The sequence below is a fragment of the Prionailurus viverrinus genome, chromosome B1, assembly GCF_022837055.1.
Source record: "Prionailurus viverrinus isolate Anna chromosome B1, UM_Priviv_1.0, whole genome shotgun sequence".
In the NCBI taxonomy this organism is placed as follows: domain Eukaryota; kingdom Metazoa; phylum Chordata; class Mammalia; order Carnivora; family Felidae; genus Prionailurus; species Prionailurus viverrinus.
The window spans coordinates 148,839,600-148,855,627 of NC_062564.1; the positions used below are offsets into that span (position 1 = coordinate 148,839,600).

General features: G+C 36.3%; 1 protein-coding gene across 1 annotated transcript in view; it reads right to left on the reverse strand.

Moving 5' to 3' along the window:
* Positions 1-215: 215 nt before the first annotated feature.
* MOB1B (MOB kinase activator 1B) overlaps positions 216-16,028 on the reverse strand; it is a 52,406-nt gene continuing 36,593 nt past the window's right edge. The window contains exons 3-6 of the mRNA XM_047856619.1: positions 15,732-15,825; positions 10,013-10,146; positions 7,023-7,186; positions 216-4,033 (exon numbers count right to left, since the gene is read on the reverse strand). Coding sequence (XP_047712575.1) covers positions 3,956-4,033; positions 7,023-7,186; positions 10,013-10,146; positions 15,732-15,825 — 470 coding nt within the window. The 3' untranslated portion in view covers positions 216-3,955. The remainder of the gene's footprint in view (positions 4,034-7,022; positions 7,187-10,012; positions 10,147-15,731; positions 15,826-16,028) is intronic.

Here is a 16,028-nt window from a genome sequence, read left to right on the forward strand (position 1 = left end):
TTGTACAATGATCTGCAGTCTTTTCATTTGAGTGAAAATAATGTTTAAAAAAAAGGACAAAGGTAAAGGCTATTGTTATCTTAAGCTACTTCTGTATTAAATATTGGATCCATTTTTTCATACTGTCCCTTCAATCAAAATTATCTTATAGTAGTTGAGATAAAACTCAGAAGCTATCAGGGAAAGGAACGAAAGTAGAAAACAAGAGACAGACCTTGATTTTTAAATTATTATATTTAACAATAAGGTAATTAAACTAAATTTGTAAAAATTAAATAAAACCTATACATCCAAATGATACTGTGTACTTCAAAGTAGAGACATCAGGAAACTATTCCTTTATTAAATGGTGCTACCAATGCTCAAAACATTCTCTTCTGCAAATTCAGAGCCTATGGCAGTCTTTTGAACTTCCCTAATGGTTTAATTCTAAGAAAACAGCAAAGTAGAGTTAAGTTTGGTGAATGAGCTAGGTCTTACTAAGCTGCCAAAAAAGTCTTCGGTGCAACTAAAATGATGAAATAGATTTTCTTGCATAGTCATAAACCAATTCTCAAGGCATCTCTGAAAATGCTCCAAAAACATTACACCCTCAAAGCATAGCTAGAAAGAATAATGCTCCCACAGGAACCACTCTGAAGATCAACTCTCATTTGGATGTTTAAGGTATGACATACTTACTTGAAAAGAAAGTCCTACAACTAACTTAATAATTGTATCTCACATTTCACCATTTCAGTGGTTATCAAAACCTCTCTCAGAGAGGGTGTACACAAAGGTATAAAAGAAATGTCATTTTGCTATTTTCCCATAAGCAAGGAAAATGCTAATACATAAAATGGAGTCTGGTGATTATATGTAAAATATAAATATCCACATCATCTGTATTTCCTGAAGATAAGAGATTGTAGTGTTTTATCTTTCCTGATAAGCCAGGCAGTAACTTAATCTGAGATATATTATACACTAAACCTGTCTTCTCCCAGCCAATACATTTTATGCTCACCCTTTACCATTTACAAATAACACAAGTAGAAAGAGCAATGTAAAATCTTTCGATGTAAAGTAAACTGACCTCCAAAGCCTCTACCAGCCAACTAACACATGCTTACTCTTTTAATGAAGTCTAATGGCATGGTTTTTATGGGAAACAGAACAATCAAGTCAGCAAATGAGAGCCAGTAGCACCATCTACTGCTTACCGAAAGATTTTCACTCTTGGATTATTAATTTTCCATCATTTAAAATAACTCCTAAAACTTGCTTCATTTCAACACTTAACCAAAGCATTGTGATAATAATACTATGTTAACTTACTACTTGATATTTTATGGTTTAATTAGTGGATGAGAAAACCAACTTCTGCTTTAAATCTGTGTATAAAGAGCAGGGGGGAAATCATTATCTTGGTTATTTATAAACTAAATTAAGAGATCTGGGAAGAATCCAATACACATTCATAAGCAAAGTGCTACAAAACCAGGATTTGATCCTTATTTTATAAAGGGCATCTTATTAACGCTCATGGAAACTAATCAAATCAAAGCAAGTTTTGTTAAACTGGTTATTTCTCACATGCTCTGGTGGGTGTTTCCTTACCTGTGGCCATGTAACCCCATGTACAATGCCAGGCCTCTCCCTGGGAGAACTTCTCTACTTTGTTACCATATCCATGCGTACATTATCTCCTTACTTCCTAATAATACCTCTGTTTAAAGGAATACTCAGAAGCAGGCACCTGAGATTCTGACACAGTGACAACAAACTCCTATCTACACACAGTAGGAAAGTAGGGCCTAGTACTAAACATTATTTTATAGAAACATCCTTCCATTTTTACAGTGTACTACTGTGTAAGGCTTAAAAGAGCAAGAACGATTTTTCAGTATTTTCTACACTTGGCTATTTGCAACCCCTTTGTTACTAGGATGATACAAAGTCCAACGCAGTATGGAAGACTACTGGAATAATCATGCTTCATTTTCATCAATAAATAGGACCCCATGTCACTTGATGCCAAATTTTATTTCTGAATCAACCTACAGGGATTGATATTACCTACCTAGGTAATAAAATATTTTTTTTAAGGACATCAGTTACTTCTCACTGCAGTTTATCAATAACCATTACCAATGAACGTCCAACATACTTGCCAGGCTCTCCCATTACTTCTACTGTTGGTACTTGGAGAATGATTGTTAGAAATGAAATGGAGAAAAAGGCAGTTCCTAGTCATCATAACTGTAATGGCATTAAATTATATCACTGCTCTCCCTGTTAATGGCAAAGACAGACTGATTTATTTAATTTTAGATTCTCGCCTACTGACCATTTTTAGTCTATATAATTTCAAAGCAAGATTTCTATTCCACAAGGAAAAAGGTATATATTTCACACTAAAGGAAGAATATATATTTGTAACTGAAGGAAACAGATCTTACCAGAAATGACAAAATCAAAAGGAAGTCTGAAAAAGATACTTCTCAAGACTAAAATTGAAGTGAAAAATGTTAAAATTATTTTAAAAATTAACTTTCTGAACTTTTTACTTATGGGAATAATTCACTAGAAAGCCATGACAAATAAAATGTAAAAGTTAATAACTACTAAATTAGCACTTACATTGTTTGATATCACTGCAAAGAAAAAGATTTCCTTTCACAGTAGAAAAATCAGAAGTCAGAATGCTTCAAATTGGGCCTATCATAAGCAGAGAAGGGTACTGTATCATTTTAAAATGACAGGCAAACACCAGCTCCATTCACTGAATGGAAATGCTGGAGAGTGATCAATTTCCCCCAAACAGTCCTTAAATTCCATGTTTAATGTCTACACCTAAAATTAATAATTTATGTTTAACTTCTCATGGAAGTTGATTCCTAAAAGGAAGTCTCTAAGACTTTGTTTACAAGAAATTGGTTAAAAACTTCATGCCACTCTACTCAAGGATTTTAAGACAAGACTTTCTGAACTTGACTCATCATACAATTCCATCTATAGCTCCCCATACAAACAAACCCTCCCAACCAAACACATACTCTTATCCATCCCCTCCTCTTCAAAGTAGAAGGGAATTCTCTAGACTTATGGCTCATTTGGCAATTGCTAAGAAACCTCACAGTTCAGCATCACCTCTGAAGATGGCAAACCTATATAAAACCTGAATTTTTACACCTAGAGTGCAGTTAACATGTAGAAAGAAGCTAAAATGCAATAGGTATTACACTTCAACATCCTTTAGTTTCAATATCACAGATATCAAGAGATGGAAGAAAGACCTGCTTGTAGAACTTTAAACATTTGTTGAACAGAATTACCATCAATATCAAAAATAATTAATACTAATTTTGTACGTTCTACATGCACACCTTTACAAATTGTGTTTCTTTAATGTAGTAAAAGCTGGAGATCACCAATTTTGGTAAACTATGGCTTTTATCATAGACATTTTAAAACATGCATCAGTAAGTGCCCTGGGTAGTAATCCTAATATTGTTCAAGCCCTGTTCAGTTCTATGTCTGTGCTTTGCACCTCAGAAGTGAGCCTACCAAGGCACTTAAAAACATAAGTCTTTTGGGGACTTCAGAAATTGGCCACAATTTACACAACACAGAACCCCCAACTGTCATCAGTCCAATCAGCAAGCGTTTTCTTTCAGCACACAGTATTATCAAAAATTCTGCAAGTAAGCAAACCAAGTAAAAAAAACAAAAAAAAAAAAACCACCATATGCCACTAAGACAAAACTTACCCCTATCAAATTTACAGAGAATGGTTCTTGGCTTCCTCTAGCAATTGAATATGGTTTCACTTACTCAGAATAAAGAAAAAGAAACCCAAACAAGCCCCCTAAACCTATGACAAAAATGACCGAGATAAAAATAAAACACAACCAAATCCAAATAAACTCCACACACTTCATTTGAGGAACAATTTGCACAGCTCTGCGTCCTTTTATCTGTCCTTTGAGGTGAGTTTTTCAATCAGTTCTTGGAGTGGTGCAAGTTCTCTTCTATCAATAAGGTTGAATTCCTACACACGATAAAGGCAAGAAAAAATAGTAAAAATGTATTATTTATATCTCATCCCAAAGCAGATTTCCATTAACATTTGTTGGACATTAGCTTTCAAAGTAAATAAGGGTCTTATCATTTTTTCAAAAAAATGTATTCCTATTCACCCACTCTGTGTCTTGACTTAGGCAAATCACTTACGCACTTCTGATATTGTACACATCTGTAGTAATACTAGGGTAAATCCCCCTACCTTGTAAAATTACTGTAGGGACTAAATGTGATACTGTGTGCTAACCACTTCATGTAATTCCTGGCATAAAGTGAATACTCAACAAATGAGAGTGCTGCTTCCTGTTAAAAGGGAATAACCATTTAGATATCGTCAAACAAGTGGGGACCAAAAACTCTAGCATCTCAGGCAAATTTCAACATTACATGAACATGAAGAGTAGAAGAGTTAAACATCAGCAAGCTATCATGAGATGTAGCATGAAAGTAACATAAGAAACACGGAGTCCACAAATGATAAACAAAATCCTGTAACAAACAAATTAGAAAGCCTGGATTTAATTTTTGCTTCTTTATGAATTCCACTCCTGTCGTTGCGAGCTTCAATGTTGAACAGATTTCCCCACAACTATAACACCGTAAGGCTAAATAAATATAGGCTGTCTATACTTCTGATCTCATATTCTGCCATGGTGGGGCATTCTGAGCTCCCAATTTCATTCACTTATTGAGATGATCGTGTCAACCATTATAGTAAGTACTGGGGGAAAGAGTTAGAAGCATTTAAGAGCAAACCTACCCCTAAGATTTGTGGGATCTGGACTAAGAACACAAATGGATATATAGCATATGACTATTAAATTTTACATTAAGCTAAAACATTGTTAAATAAAACATGTTCTATCCTCCTACCTTAACAAATACACCTTCAAAGTGACCAGGAAAGCAGACTCGAATTTAGAATTCTCAAGATTGCTCAGGATTCTGCACTGGAAAGGAGTAACATGAAGAGAGCCTATCCCTGACCCTCAGCAAACCTCCCTGATCTTCCAACCCCCAGCTCTACCCGGAACTTTAAGGAGCCTCACTTGCAGGAGTGTGGACACCCTGGCTGGTTTATGTAGGCCATGGTCACACACCTTCACAAACTGCTGCCATCTCGCTACCCCTAAGATCTAGAGGTACACGTATCAGAGATATGATCATCCCTTTAAAGAATGGACCCAAGGAAAAATCCATGCAGAACTTGGAAATATAACTGGGACCATGTGGAAAGAAAATTGAGATCAGGTACCAGAGCACAAACCAGAGGGATCTGGGAGGTATGTTCTTTGCCCTGTGGGTCCCTTACTCTGTGAGAGTACAGCTGGAGAATGACCAGAACAGGATTCTCTAAACAGTGAGGTCTAGGGCAGAGGTCCCTCTTACACCAACAAGGGGTGACTGTATACTAATGGAACTACCTTTAAGAAGGTCACAGTGTCTTAAAATACATTTCAATAGGCTCAGATGTGCTTAATGCTAGGTATCAATATTTGCTAGCAGCTGAGAGATAACATTGCATTTTCAGATAAGATCATACAGTAGGATAAAAGTAACCCTTCTGGAGGGAGAATATCCTCTCCTAAATCACTAAAACCTGAACATTAGCAATCCTCTTCTGTCTAAACCAAAGCACAGAAGCAAACTTTGGGATAAGATTTTCTTTTTTTCTATAGGTGTCTGTAGATAGGATACCATGGTAAAGTAATTCTTCTGAGCAACAGTTTTGGCAAGTTATAATCTAAAATGCGTTTATATAGGTGAAATTGAGACATGAAATGTGTGCTTTTAGTGTGAGGGGTATGTAGAGAGAGAAAATAGACACATTTTTCTTTAGTAGAAATGGGATGAGGGGAGGGCATTTGTGAGTATATGCCCACAGATAAACAAAACTAACACAGATTTAAGACTTGGACTTCTGCCTACCATCTACCCTCTCAACCTCAACCAAAAAGAAGCTCATCAGCTTAACCATTTCCACCTCTTTTTCAGTCCTGCCTATTTGCTTTCTAGTTATTATAGCAGGATGAGAATATTGGACTCCTCTTAGTCTACACCCCTGAGAACTAAAGTGAGAAGGAGGAGGTCAACCAGAGTCAGAGAAAAGACCAATGGACCTCTGGAACAGCAATACTCTTTGGGGCAATTTTTTCCTCTTTTGGACATAATGAATAGTACCTAACTTAAAAATTATTCAGCATGTGGTTTTAAAAAGGAGGAGGAAAAAGGTGTTACATACAAAGCCCATTTCCAGGCCAGAATATGGAAAGAAAGAAAGAAAAGAAAGAAAAGAAAGAAAAGAAAGAAAGAAGAAAAAGATCCAAGGTAGACAGGAATTGAGAATTGAGGGTTAAGAGGATTAGGAGGAATGCTAAAATGGTAAAGGGGCCAAGTTCATGTGGAGGCCTGCCAATTAGCCAGGTTCCTAATTCAGCCGCTCCATTATGGCCTGTTAACTGAAGCAATGTCAAGGCAAGACCTCTGAGATCCATTTTAGACTTGCATGCCACCAACCTGGAGATGAGTGGAATTTAGAAACAAAAGGCCTTATCATCATGGCAAGTAGAGAAGAGCATAAAGACTAGAGAGATATGGCAAATTTTATCCTAAAGGATACCTTTAGTATGGATGCAGTATTCACCTTTGAATTCTACGCATAATGCGTTTTACTGAGCAAAAAAAGCTTCCTGGGGTGCCTGGGTGGCTCAGTTGGTTATCTGCCCAACTTCAGCACAGGTCATGATCTGACAGTTTGTGAGTTCAAGCCCCAAGTCATGCTCTGTGCTGACAGCTCAGAGCTTGGAGCCTGCTTTGGATTCTGTGTCTCCCTCTCTCTCTGCCCCTCCCCCACTCACACTCTCTCACTCTCTCTCACTCTAAAATAAATAAACATTTTAAAAAAAGGAAGAAAGAAAAAAAAATCAGAACTCTAAAGGTCTCCGAATCCAACTTACCTGGACAAAAAAAATAAAGTGCTTGAAAGAAGTATTGAGATGTGCTTCCTCCTGAAGTTGGATTACAGGATCGAAATGCTGATGATAAATGTGAGCATAAACCCTAAAGAGGCGTTTGAGTATAGTTTTTGCCACAGACATGAAATTCTTCGGGAATGGGACACCTAATAAATAGATAAACAACCCCCTTATTAACAAGAGACAAGAACAAAGCAATATGAGTTTGTCAACAAATGGCAACATAAATTAACAAGACAACCCTTTAAAGAAATATTTGTGAATTATTTTACTTAATAATACCCACTGTACTTTTCAGAAGTTCTCAACATATCATGAATGAAATTAAACTTTAAAATTTCCATGGAATAAGAACTAGACTTCAGCATCACCCCTTAATGGTTCTTGTGTGCTTACCACTTTACTAAAATGAAATAAATTTATGCCTAAGATGGTAATGAAGCTAAAACTCACACTTATATTCTTAGATTTCTTAACATTAAGTCTCAATACAAATATGTGCTGAATACAATGTATTAACCATGTTCAGTTTTACTTAAAATGCTTGTTGGGGCACCTGGGTGGCTCAGTCAGTTAAGTGTCCGGCTTCAGCTCAGGTCATGATCTCACGGTTCGTGAGCTCAAGCCCCACGTCCAGCTCTGTGCTGACAGCTCGGAGCCTAGAGCCTGCTTCAGATTCTGTGTCTCCTCCTCTCTCTGTCTCTCCCCTGATCATGCTCTGTCTCTATCTCTCAAGAATAATAAATAAACTTAAAAACAAATTAAAAAAAAATAAATAAAATGCTTGCAACACTTTTTTATATTTTTTCCATGGAAATTATTTCATTACTACTCCAGGTCTACATTTATTTATTTATTTTTAATGTTTATTTATTTTTGAGACAGAGACAGAGACAGAGAGAAACAGAACACAAGTCGGGTAGGGACAGAGAGAGAGGGAGACACAGAATCCAAAGCAGGTTTCAGGCTCTGAGCTGTCAGCACAGAGCCTGACATGGGGCTCGAACTCACAAACTACGAGATCATGACCTGAGCCAAAGTTGGATGCTTAAACAACTGAGCCACCCACATGCATTTATTCTGAAATTAGCTACAGTCCCTCTCAAGGAGGCTTATTGTTTTATGAATTAGAGCACTTTTACAGCACTAAACAAATACAAAACTAGGAAAATACAAAATTTCATGTCCTTTGTTACACTGGCAAAATGATCCAGTTTGGCAAAACATAAGGCAAATATTAAAACTCCTGGATTCAGTGTCATCACATGACACTCACTTAAAAATATTGTAGGTCACAAGGAAACATAAGACAAACCAAAATGAAGGGACACTATAAAATAGTATGCTTATCCTCTTCGAAAACATCAATGTCATGAAGGACCAAAAAGACTGAAGTACACATAGTCCATATTAAAGAAAGCTACAGAAATATGACAAGTGAATGAAAGCAAATGTCAAAGATTTTCTTTTGCTATAAAGGATATTATTGGGGAAATGTGAAAAATCTGAAAAAGACCTGTAAGTTAAACAACAGTATTGTATCATTGTTAAATTCCTGACTTTGATAGTTATACTGTGATTTTCTAAGGAAATGCACACTGAAGTACATTTGGATAAAGAGGCATTATACACATAACTTACTCTCAAACAGTTCAGGAAAAACAAAATATGTAGTTAGGGGGAAGAGACACGGAAAAGAGGGGAGGAGAGGGAGGGTGGGAGGGAGAGAGAAAGTGCACACACAAATATGGTAAGAAGTTGACAACTAAAAAATCTAGAAGAAGAAAAAAAAAATCTGAAGAAGGATATACAGGATCCTGTTCTTTGCACAACTGCAAATTTTCTAAAAGTCTGAAATTGAGTGAAAATAAAAAGTTACAAAATATATTATGGGAGATAAAAGATAAGGTGAAGGGACTTAACAAAAATGATTATGATGTACGTAAGGGAGTCCTGAAAAATAGACCTTTTATTACAAAGGCTCCAAGGTAGTTTAAACATTCAATAAATGTGTTTAAAACAATCCATAATAACAGCAACTATTTACATTGTGGTCTCCTCCACCACAAACTCTGAAAGTATAAAATATAGGGGCTCATGGGTGGCTTAGTCGGTTGAGCGTCCAGCTTCCACTCAGGTCACAATCTCGCAGTTCTGGGGTTTGAGTCCCGCTGTGTGCTGACAGCTCACAGCCTGGAGCCTACTTTGGATTTTGTGTCTTCCTCTCTCTTTACCCTCCCCTACTTGTGTGCCTCCTCTCTCCCTCCCTCCCTCTCTCTCAGAAATAATAAATGAATGAACTTTAAGAAATAAATAAAAATATAAAATGTAGTCAAAAAGCTGTCCGTTGATAGAACAAATCCTTAATTTTTTCAGAAAACACAAGTTGTAAGAAGTTTGAGAGGGTAAAATCATATGAAATAGCTGGCTATGAACAATTTCCACTTGAAAGGTCAGCCCTGAAGAACAAATAAAAAAAAAAGCAAATGTCATTCAAGTTGCTAACAGGCCAACCCCTCAAAATCTTCTGGTTTTCTTCTCACCTAGCTTGATTTCATAGTCTGTAAGATTCACACTGTGGTCATAAATTCAAACTCCCTCTTTGCTGAAAATACACTGTAAAACTGAATATAAGTTACATAAACTTCTTCCCTAAACAAGAAATGGATATGACTATGGCAGATGATATTGGCTGCCTACTCAGTATCCAGTCTCTTTTTTCTATAACACAGGCCAAATTTTGTTACTATCCAAGATATACGGATATTCTCACTGTTTAAAATTACAGGGAGGTTTAACTTAATGTTCATGATAAACTTGGTACGGAAAAGATAAGGCACTTAAATGTGTAAGATTAGAAATATTGTGATAGATATGATAGGCTAGTATGGTTCCTGGAAGAGAGCCAGAAAGTTCCAAAAACATAAAATTATATAAGCATAATGGATCCCAATTATACAAAACAATCATACCAATTTTTGATGGAAATAATGTCTCATCATCCAACTGGTCCTGAACCCAAGTCATCAGGTAATCAATATACTTTGGTGCAGAGCACTTAATAGGCTTCTTTATGTTTGTTCCATCTGCCCAGTGATACTCATATCTGTATTGGAAAGACAACAGGCACACAGAATAGCAGAGTATACCTATACAAAAAGCATATATTTTTATATTGTTAAATGTATGTATATCATGAATGTATACAGGACATGTTTTAAACAATCTGCTCCTCCAAATAAAGATCTTTTGCATTTGGCATTTAAATTTAGAGTTTTTAAACTGCTACTGAGTGGACTATTTTGGATTTAGCATGATCCAAACTAAGCTGATCCATCAATCTCAACTTTTCTAAGTTTTTCTTTATATACAGCATTTGTATTTTAGAATCATACATTGCCGTGGTAGAAAACCTAGCTAACTTTCCACGTCTCCACTTCTGTGATAACCATCTTTAATCTTTATGGTTTTTTTTTTTCTTTGAAAAACATTTCTTATGCAGTACAATTATTTTTACTTGTAGTTTTAAATTTGGGGTTAAGGATAGAGAACGGCATGAAAGATGCATGAAGAAGAGAATGATTCAGTATTTGAGTACCTTTGGCTGAAAAGCCAAATTTGCCTTTAAAGAAAAATGGCAACTCAAATAAAGATGCCTATAGGATTTGGGTATTAACAGAACACTATCGTTTGGTATAATCAACATTTAATGTACACTGACCATGTGAGAAATACTGTAGCAAGGAATACTGTTCTTGACCAAGGGACACTAAAATGAAAGACACTTTCCATACTGTTATGGAAAATAGACTAGTAGAGGAGACAGGCTCATAAATGAGTAAGTAAAGACAGTATGGCAAGACTGGTAATGGAATTATACACAAACCCATACCCACATGCAACCACAACCTGATTTTTAAGATAAGGAATAAACACACAGCTGCAACTCCAAAGCATAAAAATCTCCAAACTGAACTATCATTTCGTTTTTTTAGTTTCCAAAAGATTACTTGGCTACCATTTAGCTTATCTCTTTGAATCAGTTTTGTTTTTCTAACCCTGTTCCAATTTAGACTAACAAAATGACAGGTCAGTGAGTCTAACGAAGGAGGTGAAATAAAATATAATGGGAAATACTACAGAATATTTTAAATAATAAAAATTATCTTGAGATAGGATAAATAAGGAATCTATTTAATTATAGCTACTTATACCTGAACAATAAACCTAAACACAATACACCTGAATAAACATTCTAACAGCATACCTTACTGCCAACCCTGGGCAACAGGGTAGATTATCAAGTCTACTTTGAAGGTCTTCAAGAGGAGATTCTCCAACTTTTGGCATCCTGTTCCACTGCTTAATCACTTTCATAGTCCAGAGATTCTTCCTAATATGAAACTAAAGTCCCGAGGGACACTTAAGCCTATTCTTGTTTGATCCTCTTAGGAGACATAGATCATGAACCACATAACTTTTAGCATCATTACTCTTCACTTAAAGACAGGACTCATCCATGTTTTCTCCCACATGTTAAGAAACCTTAACATTTTTGCCTTTCCTTGCAATCATATTTTTCATTTTATTAGTGATCAGGTGTTCCATATTCATTTTTAAATGCAAAAATAAAAAATGGACACAGTTGACCTAAAAATCATTTTCAATATTCTGAAGTTTTTAAACACACTTATTTTCAATATCCTAAAGCTTTTTGAAAAATAAAACTATATATTGCTTACACTTCTACAGTTTATAACTATGATTCCTCGATCCATTCTTATTCTTTTGTCATGTCTATACTTAAGAATGACTTCCTCCTGTAATTCTATTTTGCCCACATTGATTTTTTTATTCCACCTCTGACAGACCATTCTCTTTGAAATTTATTTCCATCATCATGGTATAAACTTATCAACTGCAAACTACAAAATACTCATCATTTCTTGGTTAATAATAATAACTGAAAAAATCCTCTGAGCCATCACTCAATATCACTTTACAAGGGGCCAGTACTAAGCTACTAACAAATGCCTCTCCTTGGTACAATCCCAAACATCTTCTAGTAAAGATGGCAAAGCATGACGACAAATGCATCTTCTCAGCACTAAAAAAGGGCAGAAGACTCTCAAAAAAAAAAAAAAAAAAAAAAAAAAAAAGGGAAGGGAGGGGGGGATGGCAGGTGGAAAGAAAGGTAGAAGGATGGATGAATGGAAAGGAGACAAGGAAGATCATTTTTTGTTTTTCCAGTATCTTTACAGAGATCCCGTGCCTGTTACTTTTGAAAAATTAGATACATTCCTCCTAACCAGCTTACTTAGATAAGGTTTCTGCAGGAAAAGTGATCAGACCAGTATTCTAAGTGGTAGTAATTCTCCCTAGTTCACAGGAACAAGAATATTGGTATAATATCAGAAAACCTCACAATAAAATACTGATCAATTTCAGAGGGGGAAATGACAAATTTGAGGTAAAGAAACCTTGCAAACACTCAGATGATAAAGTAATCAGGGTTAATATCACCAGTGATGGGACAGTTGATATTGTGTGTGCCCTCTGATATGATCCACTGAGAAGAAATTTATCATTTCTATGATGTCCTGACAAGATAGCAAAGCCTAAATGTGGTCACAAGGAAACATCAGACAGACTGTATCAGGGGTCCCCAAGACCACCCCCATGTCTGACGATTTGCTAAGAGGACTTACAGAACTCAGCACACAGTTGTACTCACAGCTATGATCTATTAGAGTGAAAGAACACAAACCAAAATCAACAAAAAGAAAAAGCAAACAGGACCAAGTCCAGAAGAAACCAGGCACAAGTTTCCAAGAGTCTTTTCCCAGTGGACTCACAAGGGCCACACTTAATTCCCCCAAGACTGAGCTATGATAACACATGTTAAATACGATCTACCAGATAAGCTCATTAGTGACTCACTGTCCAGATTTTTTATTGAGAAATGGTCAAGATGCACCCTCTGCATGGCACATATTAAAATTCTAAACTCCCAGAAGGAAAGCATAAGCCATACTGTTTGTACAGTTTAGGCACAGTGAGCCTGTTTTAACAAATAGGGAGGTGGGAACCCTTTCAAAATCCCAGGTTCTCAGATGCTATCCAAGGATCAATTGTGTAAACAGGCCTTTTGAGGGGTAACAGTCAGGCCTGCTATGTTAAGTCTTTTCTGTATGAAGAAAAGAAATACTGGAAAAGACTGAGGAACTGTTCCAAATTGAAGGTACCTGAAAAGATAAGTCAAATAAATGCCATACATATTCCTAGGTCGAATCTTAGACCAGAAAGGGAAAACTGAGCAGTAATGAAATGTGAATAGTGTCTATGGACTGGAGGAAGTGATGTGGAGGGTTTGTATGCTGGTTACACAGAAGACTAACTTTGTTTTTGGCAAATACACAGTTGAATATGAAGGGGTAAAGATGCATTAATGTCTATAACTTGCTCAAAAGGTTCAGAAAAAATTGTTAATGAGTACATATACAGAGTAGGTGATGAAACAAATGCAGTAAAATGTTAATAATTAGGGAATCTGTGTGGAAAAGATACAGAGGGGCCTCTGGGTGACTCAGTCGGTTAAGCATCCAACTTTGGCTCAGGTCATGATCTCACGGTTCATGAGTTCAATCCCCACGTCGGGCTCTGCTGACAGCTCAGAACCTGGAGCCTGCTTCAGATTCTGTCTCTGTGTCTCTCTGACCCTCCCCCGCGTGCGCACTGTCTCTCTCTCTCTCTCTCTCTCAAAAATAAACATTAATAATTAAAAAAAAAAAAAGATATGGGAGTTCCTTGTGTTCTGGCACCTTTTCTGTACACTTAAAATTATTGAAGTTTCAAGGTTTGAAATAGTCTGAAAATAAGTTCTTTTCAAAAAAAATTACCTTAAGAGATATTTAAATCATATTCTTTTGAACATCTTTGATGATGGCAAACTGTCAGTTTTTCTTTAAAAGATTCCGGGAAATAGCTAAGCTCATTTGAAATTAATTTGAAGAATAAGGGTAGACAACTCCAAGTAATACTCTGCTCAGTATGTGAATTTGGTCAAAAAATAAAAGTATGACTATAAAGTACTAAAACTGAATCTCTTGGGTAGTAAGTAATCTGACTGACACTGTAGTTTAAAAGTTACCAAAATTAGGGGTGCCTGGGTGGCTCAGTCAGTTAAGTGCCAGACTCTTGATTTGGGCTCAGGTCATGATCTCAGGATTGGTGGGATTGAGCCCTGCATAAGGCTCAGCGCTGTCAGCACAAAGTCTGCTTCAGATGCTCTCCCTCTCTGTCTGCTCCTCCCCTGCTTGTGCTCTGTCTCGGTCTCTCTCTCTCCCTCTCAAAAATAAACAAACATGAGAAAAATTTATAAAAATAAATACATAAAATAAAAGTTACCAAAAATATTCTAAAATAAGTGATGAGCAATCTAAGGTCACTACTAAAAATGATAATACCCCTAAGCACTAGTAAGTTTGGGCAATGTTGTTTTGTTTTTGGTGTGAAGCATATACTTCACAAAAAGTCAGCATTAAAAATAAAACTTCTCTCTTTATGTCTCATAAGTACCAATTAATCTTTCTTAAAGTTATCAAATGACACAATGTAGCAAGTGAGAGTACAGGCACTAGGGGTGGCTGGGTGGCTCAGCCCATTAAGCGTCTGACTTTGGCTTCGGTCATGATCTCACAGTTCATGAGTTCAAGCCCCACGTCAGGTTCTGTGCTGACAGCCTGGATCCTGCTTCGGATTCTGCACCTCCCCTGCTCATGCTCTGTCCCTGTCTCTATCTCCCAAAAATAAATAAAATGTTAAAAAAAAAAAAATTTAAAAAAAAAAAAAGAGTACAGGCACTAGACTCAAAGAGACCTGTATTTTAAATCTGGTTCTGCCTGCTTCTAGATAATAGGACCTTGAACCTCTTACTTAACCTTTCTCAGACTCCATTTCTTTTCTTACCTCATAGGGTTGTATGAAGTAAAAGATAAAATGCATGAAAGGCTTGACATTTTAGGTAGCACTAAATAAATGGTAGCAGCCATTGTTATCATCAGCCATAGTAGTAATAAAGGCCAGTTTCAAGAATCTATCGATCCAAGCAAACATTTATCAAGTGCTAACCAGGTGGCAAGCACTGTTCTTGCACCAAAAAGGATTTAAACAAAGAAGGAATCTAATAGGTTAAATAAGACATGTATAAACAGTGCAAGAAAGAAATACAATCACAAAGACAAAAAGGTTAAATAGATCAGATCTAGTCTGAAAAAATCAAAAGGTGTAGAAGCAATTGATGTGAGCCTTGCAGATGGGTAGGATTTTTTAAAAATATTGCCAGATGATTAGAGGGAGATGGGAAGAGAAGAAAAATATCCAAGAGAATAATGGAGTAAGCACGTTTTCAGAGTGTATGCAATGGAAGGAGCAGCAAGGCATTGCCAGTAATCTAGTTTGGATAGACCAGAGAAGATTCATAAGCAAACAGAGAAAAGGTTGGAAGGAGGATTATACAGGGAGAGCCAGAAAACTCAGGCTAAGAAATCTGGACTTAATGTATCAGTCATTGGCGAATCGTGCTACATTGGTGAAGGAGATGCTACACAAAGAAATTATATGTTCAGAAGCTTTCTTTCTATCTAAGAACTTTTGAGTAAAAATGAGAAGTGATTATGAACCATGTCTTACTTTGGGCCAGCTGACATCACCGGACAACTTTCCTCTGTACAGAAATCTGTGATTGTTCCATAAAGCATATTAATCTGATTGAAGAAATCCACAGCTGCAAAGCAAATACCAGTTATAAGTAAAAAATTAAATTTTAATTTTACTCAAGCAGAATCCTAGATTTATCAGTGTTCTTTTCTCCACAAAAAACAGGTGAAAAGCATACAAAGAAATCACAATACTTGGTTACACTGAAATTAGGGGTTTCTGTTTGTTAAGTGGCTCCCTTAAGCAGATAAAATAGCAAAGCAGAGAGTG